At 36.6% G+C, this 20,279-nt stretch overlaps 2 protein-coding genes across 4 annotated transcripts; both read left to right on the top strand.

The window, feature by feature from the left end:
* The first annotated feature begins 373 nt into the window (after window positions 1–373).
* rab13 (RAB13, member RAS oncogene family) lies at window positions 374–6,535 on the top strand. The gene is made up of 8 exons (XM_051866778.1): window positions 374–988; window positions 1,592–1,652; window positions 2,103–2,163; window positions 3,775–3,852; window positions 4,420–4,509; window positions 4,907–4,972; window positions 5,339–5,389; window positions 5,642–6,535. Exons 1-8 carry the CDS (start codon window positions 865–867, stop codon window positions 5,711–5,713), a joined length of 603 nt encoding a protein of 200 aa, XP_051722738.1. The 5' UTR covers window positions 374–864; the 3' UTR covers window positions 5,714–6,535.
* Window positions 6,536–7,243: 708 nt separating this feature from the next.
* On the top strand, window positions 7,244–20,270 carry fam189b (family with sequence similarity 189 member B). Of its 3 annotated transcripts, none has more exons than XM_051866748.1 (14): window positions 7,244–8,392; window positions 9,297–9,353; window positions 9,455–9,562; window positions 9,734–9,850; window positions 11,165–11,272; window positions 11,384–11,544; window positions 12,174–12,273; window positions 12,938–13,010; window positions 13,240–13,516; window positions 13,595–13,920; window positions 14,175–14,243; window positions 16,869–16,951; window positions 18,039–18,173; window positions 18,287–20,270. In XM_051866748.1, the coding sequence occupies exons 1-14, from the start codon at window positions 8,165–8,167 to the stop codon at window positions 18,536–18,538; spliced, it is 2,094 nt and encodes a 697-aa protein (XP_051722708.1). In that variant the 5' UTR covers window positions 7,244–8,164; the 3' UTR covers window positions 18,539–20,270. The 3 variants fall into 3 exon arrangements, with proteins under 3 accessions (XP_051722708.1, XP_051722707.1, XP_051722706.1); XM_051866747.1 differs by having other exon boundaries at window positions 7,245–8,392; window positions 13,291–13,516; window positions 16,869–17,038; XM_051866746.1 differs by having other exon boundaries at window positions 7,245–8,392; window positions 16,869–17,038.
* The last annotated feature ends 9 nt before the right edge of the window (window positions 20,271–20,279 follow it).

The following is a 20,279-nucleotide window of genomic DNA, read 5'->3' as shown; positions in this document are numbered from 1 at the left end:
ATAGCAGCTTTGAGTAGACTACTTAGTCCGGGACTGCTAAACAGTCTATGGGCACAATTTGCACATTTATAACAACAAATTCACTCATCCCTACTTAGCCTAAGCAAACATCTGGTTTCAGTACAGTGTTTAGAAAAGTGACGTAGTGTTTTTGGAGAAAATTACATCTGAGGAGCCTTTAGACCCACTATAAGCCTACCCTATCATACAGTAGATAATACGTTTTAAAAGTATAATATTTTATCACATGTACAATAAAAATATTGAGTTTGTTTAAATAGTTTGACAACGGCCTGCTTCCAATTTCAAACAGACCAAAAAAAATGACCTAAAAACAGACGAGTTTCAGCATCTTGTGTGCCAATGGCGCCCTCTGTTGATAGACGCTGTAATCGGTTCTCCTCGGCACTGCTTTATTAAACCTCTCCCTCCCTCCCTCGACGTCAGCTTTTGGGAACTCGGGCAAGGGAAAGTTTAGGGAGAGAAAAAAAGTCTGCTGCTGTTGTCTATGTATGGATGAATACCTTTAAGTATCTCGTACAGGAGAGAAAACCAGCGCAGCGTAGCCAGAAATGGAGAATGCGTGGCATCCGCATTAAAAAACCCACCGCAGACGCGTTTAAAGGGCTGTAAGAAAACTTTTCTACTTAAATGGAATTTTTTACCTCTTATCCGGACGGACAAAGGCAACGAAGCAAAACTGAGATTACCGGTGATAGTTTTCCAAGGAAAGAAAACCCATGAAGTTTCAAACGAAGACACTTTTCAGTCGGAAGGATTTTAAAACGCTGCGCGTGACTGTGTGTTAACAAAACAGGAGGAAAATCTTTTAAAACGTGCTAAAACCTCTAGGCGAAACGAACAATGGCAAAGAAGTACGACTTCCTCTTTAAATTATTGCTTATTGGCGATAGTGGTGTTGGCAAGACCTGTCTGATCATACGTTTCGCAGAAGACAATTTTAATTCAACATACATATCAACCATCGGTAAGTGTAAAAAATTGAAACTGTTTGTAATACTGTTTGAAAAGGCAAGATGTTTCGCTCTGCTGCCAAGTTTCTACCTTGTAAAGCAAGTGCTACCCCAAGTGTTTGTTCATGTCAGTACTAGTCTAAACGTCATCTCATTCCAGCCTGCCCCAGTATAACTCAATCAATCCTGCGGATCATCCCGTGCTCTGTGTATCCTCCTCCCTGATTGCATTTCCGGCCCTCTCGCGCTAGTTTACTTTTACCAGCCACAGCCTGCCCCTCTCTGTATCTCATTTTTCAATCTCTCGTCCACGAGTTACACCCCCTTCATTTCTGCATCAGATGGAGGCCATTCTCTATGGCATTTAGTGCATTCACCCAGATCTTCAAAAGACCCCATCCCTCCCTCCCTCCTAATTCACTGAAAAACAAACCACGGTGTTTATTAAACCATTAGAGCAGTAATTGTATCTCATTATGCCTGCTCCTGTGTTTCTGAATGTAGCAAATGTATTCATTAGTCCACTTTTATTGAGCCTCTGGGGGTTAAAACATGTTCACCCTTCCTTCCTGCCCCTCCTGTTTCATCTATTTCCTTTTTTTCCCCCATTTTCCTAGGTATTGACTTCAAAGTGAAGACTATTGAGGTTGAGGGGAAGAAAGTTAAACTGCAAGTCTGGTAAATATAAATAAAAAAATATGTAATTAAACAAAAATTAAATATTTTGCTGTGGGTCCTATTTGGTTTGTAAATCGGGGGAGTTAAAATGTATTCAGCTGAAATTCTTTACATATGTACAGAATGTCTAGGTAAATACAGTGGCAGTGTTATGTACACAAGAAATCTTCAGTGTGTGTTTCTGTTTGACAGCTGACTGTTAAAACAGTAAGTTTAGTGCAAATGTGCCAAAGGTGGTGTCTGGCTTCTCACAGACCTTCTGACGACTCAATAAAGTCATTTATGTCCAACGGCAGTGACAGCCAGAAGTACAAAGTCCAGTTGCTATTAAAGATGTATATTAAACATGCCAAATCAGATTATTGTTGCATAAGTCACCAACAGTTGTTTTACTGACAAGCTTTCTGAGTGCTAAAATGTCTTATGTGTGCAACTGGTTTTATTTGCTAGGGACACAGCGGGACAGGAGAGGTTTAAGACCATCACTACTGCATACTACAGAGGGGCCATGGTGAGACAAGACACACAAATGTCAACACAAACTAATCTTCTTGGTCCTATATCTTAAATAGCTATAAACATATATATGTGATTATTGTGAAACCAAGATTAATTCGACAGTTATTTAGGTATTGAAAAAAAACTATACCAAAATGTATTTAAAATACATTTATTTCACACTAAGTGTAGTACAACAAATCCATTAACATGTTTACTGACATATCACTTGAAACTTACTGATATAAATATTATTATTAAATATAATTTATTGCACAATGCACATTTCTTAATATTAAGCATGAAATGTTTTAATATCAATATTAGTAAGGATATGATCACTGTATAATTTCAGTCATTAAAGGGTTAGTTCACCCAAAAATGAAAATAATGTCATTTATTACTCACCCTCATGCCGTTCCACACCCGTAAGACCTTCGTTTAACTTCGGAACATAAATTAAGATATTTTTGTTGAAATCCGATGGCTCAGTGAGGCCTGCATAGCCAGCAATGACATTTCCTCTCTCAAGATCCATTAATGTACTAAAAACATATTTAAATCAGTTCATGTCAGTACAGTGGTTCAATATTAATATTATAAAGTGACGAGAATATTTTTGGTGCGGCAAAAAAAAAAAAAAATCATGATTCGACACGCTGATTCATTTTGCTCCGAAGCTTCCTGACGCAGTGTTTTGAAATCGGCCATCACTATATAAGTCGTTATTTTGTTTTTTTTTTGGCGCACCAAAAATATTCTCATCGCTTTATAATATTAATATTGAACCACTGTACTCACATGAACTGATTTAAATATGTTTTTAGTACATTAATGGATCTTGAGAGAGGAAATGTCATTGCTGGCTATGGAGGCCTCATTGAGCCATCGGGTTTAATCAAAAATATCTTAATTTGTGTTCCGAAGATGAACAAAGGTCTTACGGGTGTGGAACGCCATGAGGGTGAGTAATAAATGACATTATTTTCATTTTTGGGTGAACTAACCCTTTAATTACTCACCCTCATGTCGTCCCAAACCCATAAGATCTTCATTTGTCTTCAGAACACAAATTAAGATACGTCTTTAGTACCTTTCTGGATCTCAAAAGGTGCAATGACGTTGCTGCCTATGTGTGGATCAGATACCCTCGGATTTCATCAAAAATATCTTAATTTGTGTTCCGAAGACAAACTAAGGTCTTACAGGTTTGGGACAACATGAGGGTGAGTACTTAATGACAGAAATTTCATTTTTGGGTGAACTAACCCTTTAAATGCAAGATATTTAAAGTGTACCTAAAGTATACTTGCAATAGTTCAATTTTACCACAATCAAATATACTTATGTATATATTTAGTTGGACATCAGCACTACTTCCTCACACTTAAAGTGCATTAAGTACAAAATTAGTTGTTCCAATTTAGCAGACTTCAAGTAAATCAATTTAGGATACCAAAAGTACAACTGCAGGGTATTTACATTAAGTAAATAAATATGTAAATGTACTTGTAGTGTACTTAGCATAAAATAATTGTATTTCAAATACATTTTGATGTGTTTATTTTTTCACTAGGGCATACACATTATGTTAATGGTGTTTTATTTTGATCATCTCTTTCAGGGCATCATCCTTGTGTATGACATAACTGATGAAAAATCCTTCGAGAATATTCAGAACTGGATGAAGAGCATCAAAGAAGTAAGAGAGAAAGAGGAAAATAAAATCTGTCAGTCATTTATCGGAGTATTATAAGTAAAGGCTGACATGTGACCTTTAACATTTCTCTGTCCCATCCCTGATTAGTTTGGACAGCTTGACACATTTTGTCTAAACAAATCATTTTGTCTATTTGTGTTGTTTGTAATGTGCCATGGTGGCAAATGAGTTTCCCCTTACAGGGATTAATAAAGTTTTCTAATCTAATCTAATCTAATTTAGTCAGGGAAATTAATCTCATAAAATCAAATATGTGGGGAGTTTTAATGTGCCTTAGTTGTTGATTTCAATTGTTTTTTACAGCACAACAATTTATTCTTACTATCGTATATACAGCGATTATAATGAGATATTTTCTGTCAACCTTCAGAAAAGCATAAAAAAATGAAACTGGCTTTATTAAATGTGAGTTTCAGTTCTTGATAAGATGCCATAGGAAGCAGAATCCTGCACAGGTTACCAGAACAGAGATGGTATACGACACAAATGGGGCCTTTTGTTAAAAGAAAATAAGGAAGTGAGCGCGTTTGCATTTTCTCTGTTTCCCAGAATGCATCAGCAGGTGTAAGTCAGATGTTACTGGGTAACAAGTGTGATATCGAGGCCAAGCGGAAAGTGTCAAAGGAGATAGGTGAGAAGGTGAGCGTTGTCAAACACTGGTTTGAGAAAAGATGCCTTTTTTTTTTTTTTTTTGTCCATCCAAGTGCATTTGAGGAGTTTTTGTGCTGCTATGAATGACATTTCAGTCATTTGATTTATAGCATGTGCTGTTTCTTTCTTCTGCTGAACACAAAAGAAGATATTTTGAAGAATGTTGGTAACCAAAAACCCATTGACTTTCATAGTATTTGTTTTTTTGTTTTTTCTCCATACCATCAACTGTTTGGTTACCCGTATTTTTCAAAATATCATCTTTTGTGTTCAGCAGACGACATGAGGGTGAGTAAAGGATGGCAGAATTTTTATTTTTGGGTGAACTATCCCTTTAAATCCTTTCATTATAAAAAATGATTGCCATTTTTCTTTTTTATTATAGCTTGCAAAGGAACATGGTATTCGATTTTTCGAGACTAGTGCAAAATCGAGCATCAACGTTGAGGAGGTATGGATTGATTCAATTATGTTCACTTAGCAAACAAATTAGCAGGCAAACAGAATTTTTTTTTATTATTTTTTTTAGTATAATTAGTTTATAGGGATAGTCAATCTTTATCTGTTATCTATTATATCTATTATAATCTATTATCTTCCTCAGATATTATATCAGTATTATGTATTATTATATTAATATTCTTATAGATGTTCTTACAAATGTACAATATAATGATTGTTTTGATTTTGAGATACGTTTTATGAGTTTCAGTGGCAGAGACTTCCATAACAAGAAATACTGAATCTGTGCATTTTAATATGTTGAATTTTATATAGTTGGTCTACTTTTTGACAAGATTTACCTTTCTCTCCATAGTCTTTTGCTTCTCTTGCTCGAGACATTTTGCTGAAGTCAAATAAGAAGTCGGTGAGTTTCCAGTATGTGTATACATAGATAAAATGAATAATTATGCTTATTGTCTGTGCGTGTTCAAACTGAAACAAACACAAAACCAGTTAAAGTTATGTAAATAAACTTATTTGTAGATTTTATCTTGACTGGTATTACATGTTTTTTTTTTTTAATCAGACAGATCTATAGGGTAAATTATCATGAACTGTAACAAACCTACAAGGCTGCAGGCCTTGTATTAGATTTCATATATTTACTGTTTTACAGGGTCCATCTGGTCGAGAGGTTAAAATTACCACCAGCACAGAGAAAAAGGCCTCCAAATGTCTTCTTCTTTAGATATGCCTTTATCCAGAGGACAGGCTCACTACACACACACACACACACACACACACACACGCACAAACACACACACTTACATAGAACTGTTTTGTTAATTCCCGAAAGTCATTTGCAAAGTGAACATGGAATGCTAATAGGAAGGGGTTTCCAAGAATGATGGAACTAGTAAGATATGAAATACATTATATGAGATATAAAACAGGGTCCAGCTTTCATGTAGTTAGAGGAAAATCACATTTTTTTTATTTCATGTTTATATTTTCGCACTACACAAACTATAACTAGGCTACAGTGGAGACAATGTTGGTTTTGCTTGCACAAGTCTTACAAGTTTTGCTCACTTCAGCATTATTTCAGGTGTGGATAGGCATGGAAAAAAGCCCTTTCAGTCAAAATGGAAAATGAGTACCCATTGAATCAGTGTTTTTTTGTCATGTCAAGTTAAAATATAGTCCAGTTTGACAGTTAATCTGCACCTTCTGACAAATGGTTTGAATGTTCGCTGCTATAAAAGGTGAATAACTTCAATTTTTAAAGACTTTGACCTCTTAAAATGGATGGATGAGATTTTAGGATGTTAAATGAGTTGTGTGAGAAAAGAATTGATGGGTTATTAGTGGGAATATAATAATGTTCTGAAAATTCACAGTGTTTCTCCAAAGGGATTATGATCAGACATAATACACTTTTAATCTTGCATAATTTTTGCATCAAGTTTCTGTCTAAATGCATTATTACACTCTTTTTATATTCTTTTCCACAGCATATTTCTCAGATATTTTACAATGAACTGCTTTTAATAAAGTGAATAATGTTCAACATTTTGTGAGTTTTTTTTTTTTTTACTGGTAATAATTTGATAATAGTAGAATATTAAGTATCAAAATTTAAAGTACACTTGTGGCCAAAAGTGATGTCCTGAGGGGATATTTGTTATTAATGACTCTACAAGTTTGATTAAACCATCAAATATGAGGAATATATATATATATATATATATATATATATAAATAATAATAATATGTATGTATGTATATATATATATATATATATATATATATATATATATATAAATAATAATAATATGTATTTATATATATATATATATATATATATAAATAATAATAATATGTATGTATATATATATATATATATATATAAAGGCTCACAGGAAAAAGCATACATTGACATCAGCACAATCAGTTAATATTTACTCTTGTTTTTGCATGTGCTCATAATTTCTTTGTATGACAACCTGGCCAAAAATTGTCTGGACAATTTGGCATGTTTCATTGCGTTATCACAAATAAAACAATTAACTCCAAGCACAACTACGCAATATGCTTACAAAATCTTTAACAAATTTTGAATAATATTTGAAGGGTGAAGATGTCAATCCTGGGCTGGACATCACTTTTGGCCACTACTGTATTTCTCACCTCTTTTAGTCACCGATATATTTGTGCAAAGCCATATCTACTGCGCATGCGCGGAAAGGTCTCCAACCGTTGCGACTGTCGAAGTAGGTTGCCAAGCAACCGCCCATTCAGTGCAGCATCAGCACCTCGCGCTGGGTGAATGCGGTGCCGCATTGAACAAATATTACGGACACGTGCTACCACAATGCGCTGCCTATTTTATCTTTCTAAAACCGAGTCACGCTGAAATGGCGTCGGATATCGTTTACGCGACGTAAAGATATTGTGTGTGTGAATAACACACGTAAGCTAAGACACTTAAAGTCTGGCGCGATTACGTAGTGATGCTCATGTCCGGGATACGGACGGGACGGGAGTCCTCGTGACTGCGGGAGGAAAAGGGGGAGACTGGATCTAGGATAAAACTCCCTCAAAGGGAACACCATGGCTTTATAATTATTATTCAAAACAAACGGATGCATCATGGGCACAACATAGGGAGTGAGCGAGGCTGCTTTCATTTCCTTTTTCTGTTGATTGTTCCCTTTTCTCTCCTCATACTGTTTTGCTTCATGAGACGTCTTTTCCGAGCTCAGGCGGGGGCTGTGAGGCTCTCTAGTGGAAACCCGGGGAAGATACACTTCGATGTGAGCTGGACTGGGATTGTTTCTTTAGTCCTGCTCCGCGCATTCTCCTCCGCGGAGTAGCCAGAAGGCCAAAGGCGGATGCGGCAGCCACTCGGCCTGCTAAAGGCTCTGGGTACCGCAATGCCGCGGGGATGGGGAGAGAGACACGGCAGGTGGGCGATGGAGCGAGCGAGATCAAAGGATATTGGAGAATGCAGTTGTACGACGTCAAGAATAAATGTTGACACAACATAAGAGTGTCAAGTTCAGTTTTAACAGCTGTGAAATTAATGTTAGGCCTATATTATAGACCATAACTGCATATTTAAAGGAGTATCTTCACATCCCATATCTTTTGAACTGTTACATAGCCCCATAATTTAAGAGGTATTTCAGTAGCCATCATGCCCTCACCATCGGACTCCAGTAGCGTGGCCTCGATGTCAGGGTCTCGAGCTTTGTCTGGTAGTCGCAGAGGAATGTCTGGGAGGACCAGTGCGCGCCTGCTGCTGTACCTGGGCTTGTGTCACCTTGCGCTTGGGGCCATGGTGCTGGCCTTCAGCTTCACAAGCCTAGCCTTCACCTCATCACCCCGTGTCAGACAGTCCTGTCCTTTCTGGGCTGGCTTCTTCGTAAGTTTCTTTGAATATATTAACATTGGCATGACGTGTCAGCAGTATGCTGCAGTGGATCATGCTATATTTAATGTGCTATATTTAATGTTTTATTATTATAAAAATGATTATGCGTGCAGTATATGCAGACTTCTTATTATAATGAGAAACTATATGGAATATTTGTACTTAAAGAAATAGTCGTACCACAGGGCCATTTAAATAAATTGTAATAAATACATAATAAATAAATACATAAATAAATAATAAACAAAGGAAAAACTTCTGTCATTGTTTACTCGCTGTCATGACATTCGAACCCAGTATGACTTTCTTTCTCATGTGAAACACAAAATAAGATATTTTAATGTAAGTTGGTAACCAAAAAGTTTTCATTTTGTAGACAAAATTACAAAATATCTCAAAATATTGTTTTTCTCAAAATTTTGGTGTTTGGAACAACATAACGGTGAGTAAATGATAACAGAATTTTCATTTTTAGGGTGAACTATCCCTTTAAATGTGACCAGTTACAGCATCCATCCATCCGTCCGTCCGTCCGTCTATCTATCTATCTATCTATGTATCTAATTTTTATTTATTTATTTTAAAACATTAAAAAAAAAAGTTTAACCAAAAAACATTACCCCAAAATTTTTAAAATTTTGTCATTATTTTCTATAGATTTTTTTAAACAATATATACCAGCAACTCTTCAATATAATGAAAGTGAGGTGTGGTGCTGTTGAGCTCCAAAATGAAAAAAGAAAGAAGAAAAAAAAACTACAGAGTGCTCATAAAACATACAAGTGCTCCATATGACTTTTGATCTGTGATCCAAGTCTGCTGAAGCCCTCTAATAAAGATTTGTGTGAGGAACAGAAAATATATCCCTTGAACATGTCTTTTTCTTCTTCTTCAGGTTGTGGCATCAGGAGTAGTGGGTGTGATATCATGGAGGAGGCCCTTCACTCTTGTCGTATGTACCTTTGTCATTTTGACACGATGAGTGGCATCTGAGTGTGTGTGTTTGTCTGTTCCTCTTAGTTTTTGCAGTGATGCTGTTTTTGTTTTGTTCAGGTGTCGCTGTTCATGCTGCTGTCTGCAGTGTGTGTGATTCTCAGTCTGGCTGGTTCCATGCTCTCATGTCAGAATGCACAGATGGTCAAATCTTATGTTACCTGTCAGGTACTCTCTTCTCTTCTCTTCTCTTCTCTTCTCTTCTCTTCTCTTCTCTTCTCTTCTCTTCTCTTCTCTTCTCTTCTCTCTCTTCTCTTCTCTTCTCTTCTCTTCTCTTCTCTTCTCTTCTCTTCTCTTCTCTTCTCGTCTCGTCAAATAATATCTGTGTGTTTGTTCCAGATGGAGAATCGCCTGTGTCTTTGCTGTGACCCAAAGCAGACATGCTCTCCAACAGAAGATGAGACGCTAGTGCTCTACCAACATTCAGATTGTCACGCTGTGCGTCACCAGCTCAAGGTGTGTTTTTACAGATTGTAAACAAGTTTTGCAAATTTTTCATTTCAAGTCAAATGAAAAGTTATCAAAGGAAAGTTATGTTATGTCAGGGCAAAGATTCAGTGACTTTTTAAAAATATATATATTTTTTAAAATCAATAAAATACGAAATGAGACCCCCGAGTTAAAAGTGCACTACGCAATTTATGCAATGTCTTAAGTGGCGCAGCAGTAGCCAGTAGGCTTGCAGACCTAGCTTTTAACGCGATCGACCCGGGTTCGCATTTATTTTCAATAAAAATGAAGATGATCTAAAAGTGGAAATAAACTGCGAATGAGTGTTTAATAATATTAAAAGTGTTTATTGGGTAGGGTTAGGGGAAGGTGTAGGGAGGGGTTTTATTCTCCTAATAAGGCAGCATCCATTTAATAATTTTAATAAATATAATCATTTACACTCTATGATATTATTGCATCCTATTAATGTACAAAAATACTGAGGTGCAAATAGTATCTTCCAATATAAAGTATAGATAGCATCTAATTACTATTTACTCTTACTGCAAAGAACTGTTACTTACACTTGCATGGTGTAAATAGAATCTATCGCTATTTTCACCTAGTGTAAATAGCATATTGTTCATAAACTTGTAAAGTTTATGAATTTGGATTATTCTACATGAACGACTGAAGGTTAGTAATTTGCATAAAACACACCCAAACCATTTCTGCGCAACCTTTTTTTCAGCAAACATCTGACGCGCTCTCACGACACAAAAATATATTTATGATTACTCATCTACGTTTAAAGTTTCAGAAGTAACCCAGAGTATGATATTTTAGCGTATGCATGGTTTCAGTTGTTTTTTTCACGTAAATTTAGAATAAATTTTAGTACAAAAGGCATTGAAGTGTCATGATTTGTTCGTAAAAACGTTTGTACGCACATTTCGCACACAAATTTGTGCATATGCACGGTAAGTGAAAAGACCCAGTGTTCCTCTCTGAGTAACTTGCAGTTTCATGACTCAACTGTTTAAGGTGCTCACATAGTAGTCACTTTCAAACCAAGCAGCCTTCTGCAGCGAATTTGGTTGACCAACCCAATGCAAAATCTGCGTGGGGAAATATTTCGCCCTCGCACAACATTTTTGATTGTGTGGATTTTTGCCTGCGAAAATTTGCCACATAACAGAAAGTGTGACTGCATCTTGAGATGGCCAAAATTTGCATACTGGACCTTTTTTGTTCTTATGGGCATCCTTTAACTTTATGCAAATAGCTGAGGTGCCTGAATAAGTTTGAATTTAACCATGATATTATACGTGTGTGCAGGATTTGCTGTTCAGTGCCTGTGGTCTCAGTATTCTCTCCACCATTATCTGCACTCTTTCCACGGTCACCTGCAGCATTCATATCTTCTCTCTGGACCTGCTGCATCTAGTGAGACAAAATGCACTAAATCTTTACACTAAAAACAGGTTTACTAGTAGTATTTTTCTATCAAATGTTTCAATGTAATATGTTTCTCTCATTCAACTTTATTTGTTATAGCTGGCTCCTCATCGCTCCCGTTCAGTAAACCCAGAATGCACCACTCCTCAGGATGCATTTCTCAGTAACATGATGGACTTTGAGGAGTTTGTTCCGCCAATTCCCCCGCCACCTTACTACCCTCCTGAATACACCTGCAGCTCCGAGACTGATGCACAGAGGTGAAAACACAAACACATTTGTTTTTCCATCATTTTAGTTCACTTTAAAATGAACATTACCCCAAGCTTTACTCACCTTCAAGTAATTCTAGGTGACTTTCTTCTGTCTGATGAACACAATCTGAGTTATATTAATAAATATCCTGATGCATCCAAGCTTTGTAATGGCAGTGAATGGGACCAACGAGCTCAAGAAAGTGCATACATGCATCATAAACGTACTCCATATTTAACAAGTTATAAAGTAAAATATCTAGCTTCCGCCAGACCGCCTTCTGTTTTCAAGTTACGAAAAAAGCGATGATGATGGGTGGATGCGCTTTCTTGAGCTTCATACTCGTTGGTCCCGTTCACTGCCATTATCTTTTAGGAAAGCATCTTTAAACATTTTTCTAAAATAGTATTTAGTATGTTTAGTATTGAAGTTTACATACTAGAGATGTTCAGTTAAAATGTTCTCAGTGTTCAGTTAAATGTTTTTTTTTGTCCCTCTGAAAATATTTTTGCAGTTTCTCAATCTTTTTTCATTCCTTTAGGCATCTGTCCATTGTAACTACACTTTTTCTGTTTCTTGCCTTTTCTTTTTTTAATTTCTTTTTCTCATGCCTCATTTTTCTGTGTACCTGCAGTGTCACATATAATGGATCAATGGAGAGTCCCGTGCCTCTGTACCCAACTGACTGTCCTCCTCCTTATGAGGCAGTGATGGGTCAAAGGGCTCCTAGTCAGGTAATTTTTATTTTTTTTTATTTTTGAAAGAAGTCTGCTCAATGCTCAAAAAGGCTGCATTTATTTGATCAAAAATACTGTAAAAAAATTGTAATATTGTGCAATATTATTAAAATGTAACCCTTTGACACATACAATCACACCAGTGTGATCAGTCTAGGCTGGTTCCTGGAGTGTACGATGACACTGGTGCGATTAGAACGTTCATTGCATCATGTGATCGACTGCTAAATTCAAACGTGCTTTCTCGCTTTGGCTGGCGCTGAGTCGAAGACAGATGCGCTCAGCGCTTGTTATATATCACAACTATTCAGTGTTTTTAACCACATATTGTTTATTTTAGGTTTCAGACATTTAAATTCACATAAGTACTAGCAAAACAATACATTAATAGTTTGTATAATGCACACCGGTGTCTATGGAGGTGGCAATAACAATCCTTTCAATTATAAATTGACTACGTGTTTTATTCATAAAAGCGCTATATTAGTGTATCAAATTCTTTTCATGTAACGCATCCTTGTTGAAAAAAAGTATTAATTTCTTTAAAAAAAAAATCGTACTGACCCCAAACTTTTGAATATTTTATCATGCTTTGTAATCATTATCAAATCATCATTATTTTGTAATACTGTGGTCATGATGACACTCTCACTATCCATAGGCCACAGTGTTTGACACTCAAGCTGGTGAGCTGTCTGGAGAGAGAGGAACATCCACGAATTTCAGTGGTGAAGGTGAGTCTTCAGTTTCCACTGAAGACTGTTTCCACCTGGTGTTAAGATGCGTTTTTAGTGACATTCATTTCAAATGTGTCTTCTGTGATCACTTATGTTCAGATTTTGTCAAGACATCCCATCTTTTATGTAACATCCTACAACATGGGTGTGCCTGAGTGCGTATGGATACTATTGAATGATTGAATCCATGTGTATATGTGTACATTTTGTATATTCTCTCTCTCAGTGTCAATGGACAGTGGCTCTCTGTTGATGTCTGAGATTGTGGATATTCCAGATGACAGCTCCCCGTCCGAGGACTCCTGCCTCATGGAAGTGGGTGTCGGTGTGCGGGCGCGACCACGGGGGGACAGCGAGGGAGGGGAGGAGGGAGAATACGCCAGCTTCCGTTCCGCACAGCATCCTGAGGGTATGGTGGTCGCTCCTTCCGGCAGGCATTGTTTCAGAGGCGAGAGATCGAACTCCTGCTCCTCCCCGAGCACATACAACACCTCTACCTACAGGTGGGAGTTAAATCATTAAAAAGTCGTTAAATAAAATCCCTTCTCAGGTGTAAATTTCCTTCATTATTTTCTCCATAGGTCTCCATTGCTGAGGCGTCAAGCTTTGTTGGCTAGTAGCTGCTCTCAGTTGGAATTCTTAGCGGGATCTCAGCATTCATTTATCCCGGAAATCCGAGTTCGGCCCTGCCCGCCCTCCCGTCGGGACTCCTCATCCGCATTTAGCAACCCCCCTACCACAGCCCTGTCAGGTCCTGCTCAAGACCGCACGGACCACACGCCCGGACCGCTCCTTCTGAGGCCATGTTTACGTGAGCAAATTGGACGTGATCGGAAAGACAGCGATGGGTTCTTACCCCTTGTGAGGTCACACAGTGAACCAGGGCTTAGCTCTTCAACTGACACAGGTATAAACATATGTAACAGACTGCATTTCCTGGGATTAATGTGAAAACTTAAATTTTGTCTGTTCCCGCCTTTTTTAAAAACTTTTTTTTTTTTTTTTTTACAAAACTATACTTTTTTAAAAAGTAACTCAAATATTAATGTGTAAATTTATGAAGTACTTGTTACATTAAAAAGTAATCTGATTACTTAATGCACATTACTTGTAATGTGTTTGACGTCACGTGTGTTTTTGCATTTGCTCTTCTGTCCTCAGGTGATTTCAGTCTCTCAGGACGCAGTAAAGGAGTCAGTGAGGGGGGATCGCAGACCTCATCTGAAACAGGTAAGAGTTTAGCTCTCTCAGGTCACAGAGATGTTTATTATATACAGTTATTATGATTAAGAGTAACATACAGTGTTATTTTAGTTTTATTTATATAATATTTTGAATTAGCTTTTATTTTTACATTTTCAGTTTTCATTTTTCTAATTAGTTTTATGTATTTAATTTTGTTTTTCAGCTTTAGTTTTAGTTTATTTTTAGGTTTTATTTATTTCCAGTTAGTAATTTTAGTGCTTCATCTTAAACTTATTAAAATGTATATCTAATATTTATATTTTATTTTAGCTTTATTTCAATTAACAATTTAAAAAAGAAAGAAAAAAAGTTTAAAATAGTTTCAGTTAATGATAATAACCCTGGTAACACATAATACATGTATATTGTAAACATGTAACTATCCCTAGTAAATTTAAAGGGGTCATATAATGAGAAATAACATTTTTTCAAGTTCATTTCAAGTTTCAAAACTCATCACTTGCTTCCCATTTCAAAAAGACCATTTATTGAGTTTCTTGTGAAATCCTCAAATAAAATGAATGCATGACCACCTGCATTTACACTTGAGCAGCAGCTATTGTTGTTTAGTAACATGACTCACTCAGTCACAATGAGGTAATTGTCACAGGTGCAGAGTGTGGTAAACACAAAGAAGAGATGTGTGATGCAGGATTATGATTATTAATACAGTTAAACTTTAATAAACACTCAGAGAAAAACACAACCACCATAAACATTATTCAAGACAATGAACAGAAGAAACAGAGGGCTTATATACACAGAGGAAGATCATTAACGGAACAGGGAACAGGTGGGAACTAATTAGAAACCACAGCTAATAATGAACTAGAACTAAATGTAAACAGGAGGAAGTTGGATAAATGCGATCATTCCTAAATAGTGATAACAAAAGAATGTGGTCTGTCAAACTTTGTGTTGTGTTTGGCTGTGTGAATCACCTGCTAAACTGCATATCCTTCTGAAGAAACCCAATGTTACAAAGATGCATCTGTTTTTTATTTTTATTTTTAACAAGATCCCTGATCAATTCAGTCATTTCAAAGCTGTAATGCTGGTATGGCAAAAAGTCAGATTTAAGGATGGAGCAGATAAAAACTATATTAGACTTGCCAGCAAACCTCCATCCCAGGCAAAGGAGTTCATTTCTCATGTGATATGTACAGAAAGTTACTTAGTTATTGTTAACTAAAACTATAAAAAATATAGATGTTAGGTGGTAAATAATTATATGAAATGTTTAGACGAAAAACCTAAACTTAAAAAAACTAAACGAAAATTAGAAACGTTACCTTGGCAACTAACTGAAATAAATATAAAATTAAAAATTAGTGCTGTCAATCGATAAAAAAAATGAACTCGATTAATCACAAATTTTTTCTGTGATTAATCACGATTAATCGCAATTAAAAACACTTAAGTTTTTATACGTTTTTAATATATTTTATAATGTAATAATTTCACAGTTAATCTCCAAATTAAAACAACATAAAGAAACAATATGGGAACAGTATATTTTAAATACTTGTTTAATGGCATCTTTTTATGAATAAAGGCCAGTATCACTGATACTAATAGCCTACAGTTATTGATGTCTCCATGAAATAAATTTTTTCCCCAATTTTAAACATGAATTATAGCCATTCAGCATTACAGTGTAATTGAAAGAAAGCTATATCATTTTGTACATGTATTAGGCTTTTAATTTAAGTAAACTTAGAACAAGCCTCACATAAACCCATAATAAATGTCATATTTACCTGTGCCTTTCCTACCTGTCTAACAGATAATACAGAAATTGAATAAAGTTACCTGCACTGCATAATTTATAGCCTAAATTAAAGATAGATAATCATTATTAAAGCTACAGAAGTTCTTTAGTCAAGAGCAGTGAGTAATTTTCTCTGTTACCTTTGTTCTTTCATTATCTTCAATGACAGACAGCATTAGTGGTTGCTGTCACTTTAAGAGCTGCCGCTGCTGCACATGACGCAGATCTCGCACACGTCCCACTTTCTCACAGCTCTTTACTTTCATTTTAAGACTTTATTTAACTCATTCAAGGCTGCTCTTATGAGGATACTCGACAAAACATGTTTTTGGCATTATTGTGCGTGTTATTGTTCAAGCGTGATTATTCTCAGACAGTGCGTTCTCTTTTTCTCTTTTGGTGCGCTTAAATGGTTTAAAATCATTTGCATGAATAAGAGCGTGATCATATATTGTAATGCTAGCTAAAGGATGACAGAAAAAAATGGATGCTGCATTAATTGCGTTAATATTTTTAATGCGTTAAACTGGAAAAAAATTAATCGCATGCTTTAACGCGTTAATGTTGACAGCACTATTAAAAAGAAATATATTTTTTTTTAAAATGAATAAAAATGACTATTACATAACAAAATTACTGAAACTTGAACTAAAATTAAAAATGAAAACTGAAAACTGATCATTTACATTAAATCATTAATAAATACTATAATAGTATATATAAGTAATACTAAAATAACCCTGTTGCAAAGGTAGAAATATATAATATATATATAATAATAATATAATATCTCTCTATCTCTCTGTTTACATTTTCTTTGGTTTATTTTTGTCACCCAGGGGTATCGTCTGGAGCTGGTTTGTTGCCTCGCTCCTCTCTGGCACTTCCTGCTTCCCTTCCCAGAAAGGGCAGCATTAAGGCTGTAAGTAGCCGGTTGCCCTCAAAACAGGTTCCAGCCACCTCGCTGCGTTTACCCAAAGACTGTGCACGCTCACTTGGAGACCTCAAGGTTAGATCCTGAAATATGCTGATCCCTCACAGCCATATCACCCTGTAGCCCAAGACTGGTTGCCCACTGAAACTAAGCAGGGTTGAGCCTGGTCAGTACCTGGATGGGAGACCTCCTGGGGAAACTAGTTCGCTGCTAGAAGAGGTGTTAGTGAGGCCAGAAGGGGGTGCTCACCCTGTGGTCTGTGTGGGTCCTAACGCCCAAGTATAGTGATGGGGACACAGTACTGTAACAAGCACTGTCCTTCGGATAAGACATTAAACCGAGTTAAAATGTTAAACTACTCCAAAGTCCCTTTCAAGGAAAGTCTGTTCACTCGCAGCCATATTTGCAACGCCTCCGGGCAGCTTTTTCAGGCATCCAAGACTAAGTCCTATCTATTTTAATGGGGGAATCCTGAAATCTCAAAAACTGCTTGGCGAACTTTCAGTGAAATTACATATTTCAAATCAGTAACAAAATCTGACATGAATCGTCCCATAAATGTTGTTTCTTATGCTAAAATAGCATTAAAGAAGCTTATTAAAGCTACAGTGACGCAATCAATCAGCGACTGGCTCTTTTACTTAGAAGGCGGGACGTATTCCACCATATTATGCGTTGCAGTTTCTCCCATTCATAACTAATAGAAGTGAACCGTCTTTCTATATCTATACTCTTTGACTACACTCTGTGGTAATTAAAAAACCAATGGTACTTCTCGTAAAAAAGTAGGGATGTAACCCCGGTGTCCTGGCCAAATTCCCTCCATTGGCCCTTATCAATCTTGGCTTCCTAATAATCCACTGAACTGGCTCTATCACTCTCTCTCTCTCCTCTCCACCTATAGACCCCCTTGTAAAGCTCTTTGGGTGTACAGAAGTCATAGTAAAGCACTTTATAAATGCCTCATTCATTTCTACCATTACTGTAATGTTAGATGTATAAACAAGTAGACAAACATTTCAATTCAATTCAAATTTGTATTGTTCACAATTATCATTTTCACCTTTCCTTTCAGGTCACCAGAGTTTTAGTGCAACGTTTTTTGCAAAGATCCAAACGTAATTTGGCCCCTGCAACTGAGCATGCTGGAAACTGTACTCAGGGTCCTAAAAGAAGGACAGGAGGAGAGGGAAATCTGCCATTAGAGCAGGTAAAACATTGCCAACACCATAAATAAAATCATTTAGTTCAGCTAGAATTTTATGTTGTAGGCCTACAATTTATGTCTAAAGTAACCCACTACATGTGTGTGCTTCTATGAAGGTGCTTCGTAACTCTCTGGCAGCCAACAGAGGGCAGCAGCAGCATGTCCACCACCATTGCCGTGGACACTACCACTCCCATAGCGACAGTCGTCACAACGCCCGTCGCCATGATGATGACCCTGTAAGGGCTGGGGGAATCCACTTGCGTAGCTGCGGAGACCTCAACTCAACATCAGTCGCATCACTGCGCAGGCTCCACCCAACGCCGCACGGATCATCAGGGGCTCTTTACTCAGAATCTGCCCTCTGAAATGGGAGACAGATTCTGGATTAAATCACTGCGTGATTAGGGAGAGGGGGCTCAGAAAATTAGAGGAAAGAGTAACAGGTGGGAAATAGGTTTGAGATGAGGACTTTGTCTTGCAGACGGGGTTATGCGAAGCTACCCTTGTAGCCTTGATGAGGTTTTTAGCTGTTCTTACTATAATAAAAGACTGAACACTACACCCAATGTAACCCTTCAGATCCACTGCTCTCTGTGCCTGACAAACACTATTCCATTTTGTTTTTTCATTTATTTTTTGTTCCATCTAGTGCTTCTTTTTCTTGCTCACTGTGTTTACATGGATATGGAAAGAATGCAGCCACCTCTGACACCGCGTCTTATCTTCACAGCTCACTACAATGCAGACATGCAAATACAAACATACATGGCCGTAACCTTGTCTTGAACAAATATTTAAAATATTTATTTTAAAATATGCACATATTCTTATGCTTAATATGTCAAAAACACAAAACAGCATCACATTGTCATGAATTACATGAATCACGCAAATGATTCAGCCTATATTTTCAATTCAAAATTGCGAAATTGGACAAAAAAAGTCAAATAGTTTGCATCATTGCTTATTACTGTCTGTCATTTAACATTTCTGTCATAAAACAGTTGACCTTTTTGACCGCTGTGGCAGACCAGCCTAAAAATGTACCTTTTTAAACCATTTTGTCATCCTAACAACAAACAGAGCAGCATCAAAAATACGGCCTTGCAAACATGCACATGCAAAATGCATGACCATACACACTCAAATGTTGTAACCAGCCACTAAATGCTTTTCACGAATCGCCCATCTCACTTAGCATAGCTAAATATATCCAAACATCATCTTACATGTGTAATATGGCTTTAACCTCACATTGTCACAGCAGCTGAGGTTGATGCAGCAATGATTTTTTGGTTCATTGGCATTTTCTTCTTCTTTTTTTAAACAACTAAGATCATTCATTTAGAGCTTTGATAATTTCTTGTGCATCTGTCTGTCTCTCATAGTGGAGTCTAGCTTCCCAGTCTGTGTGCTACTATCATACAGAATGTTTCTGCATGTATTGAGAAGGCTTGTTTTCTCTTTTTGACAAAACACCAAATGCACCAACACACACAGATACACAAACATGCTTGTGACAAAGCTAGAATGCAAAGAAATGTGTGAGGGAATGTAGGATTTTATAATACAAATGATTCTCTGGCAATAAACATACTTGTACAGTTATATTTGTCAAACTTGAACTATTAAAGAAAGTTGGGACCTTATTTTGAAAGATACCTATGAAAACTGAACTTTCACTGGAAGTGAGACTGAACACTGTCAAACTGATCAAGAATTTTTCAATATTCTAGACCATTTGACTTTGGGAATACATTGGAAAGACAGCCATGGACTTCTGGTGTATCTACTTTGTTGTATTCGGAAATGGATGTACATCTAAAGGAGTAATTGCAGTTGTCAATTGTTTAGAAGTGCTTTGGAATGCTAGCTAATGGCTTTGAATCGGTAGCAATGTTGCTAAATAATGCATTAATACAATTACTCTGTATGTAAATAACTTTGATGCACGGACCCTTACGCTCACACACATTCTGCAACTTTTTGAAGCACTGAAACCAAGTCTGAAAAGAGCTTGATATTCTACCTCTTGTATTGCATACACTGACATGTTATGGCCCAGTGGAATATTTTAATTAATTTAAGGATTTTATGGGCTATTTA

Source organism: Ctenopharyngodon idella, chromosome 16 (genome assembly GCF_019924925.1).
Source record: "Ctenopharyngodon idella isolate HZGC_01 chromosome 16, HZGC01, whole genome shotgun sequence".
Taxonomy (NCBI): domain Eukaryota; kingdom Metazoa; phylum Chordata; class Actinopteri; order Cypriniformes; family Xenocyprididae; genus Ctenopharyngodon; species Ctenopharyngodon idella.
The sequence above is the reverse complement of the archived record's forward strand: the minus strand, read 5'-3'. Positions and strand labels throughout refer to the sequence as shown.

Bases quoted from the DNA above. Each gene is read 5' to 3' on its own strand.
- rab13 (XM_051866778.1), top strand. From the start codon at position 865: ATGGCAAAGAAGTACGACTTCCTCTTTAAATTATTGCTTATTGGCGAT. The intron at 989-1,591 runs GTAAGTGTAAAA...CCATTTTCCTAG, and splicing joins AACATACATATCAACCATCG to GTATTGACTTCAAAGTGAAG. The intron at 3,853-4,419 runs GTAAGAGAGAAA...TCTGTTTCCCAG, and splicing joins GGATGAAGAGCATCAAAGAA to AATGCATCAGCAGGTGTAAG.
- fam189b (XM_051866746.1), top strand. From the start codon at position 8,165: ATGCCCTCACCATCGGACTCCAGTAGCGTGGCCTCGATGTCAGGGTCT. The intron at 13,011-13,239 runs GTGAGTCTTCAG...TCTCTCTCTCAG, and splicing joins CACGAATTTCAGTGGTGAAG to TGTCAATGGACAGTGGCTCT. The intron at 17,039-18,038 runs GTTAGATCCTGA...CTTTCCTTTCAG, and splicing joins GCTCACTTGGAGACCTCAAG to GTCACCAGAGTTTTAGTGCA.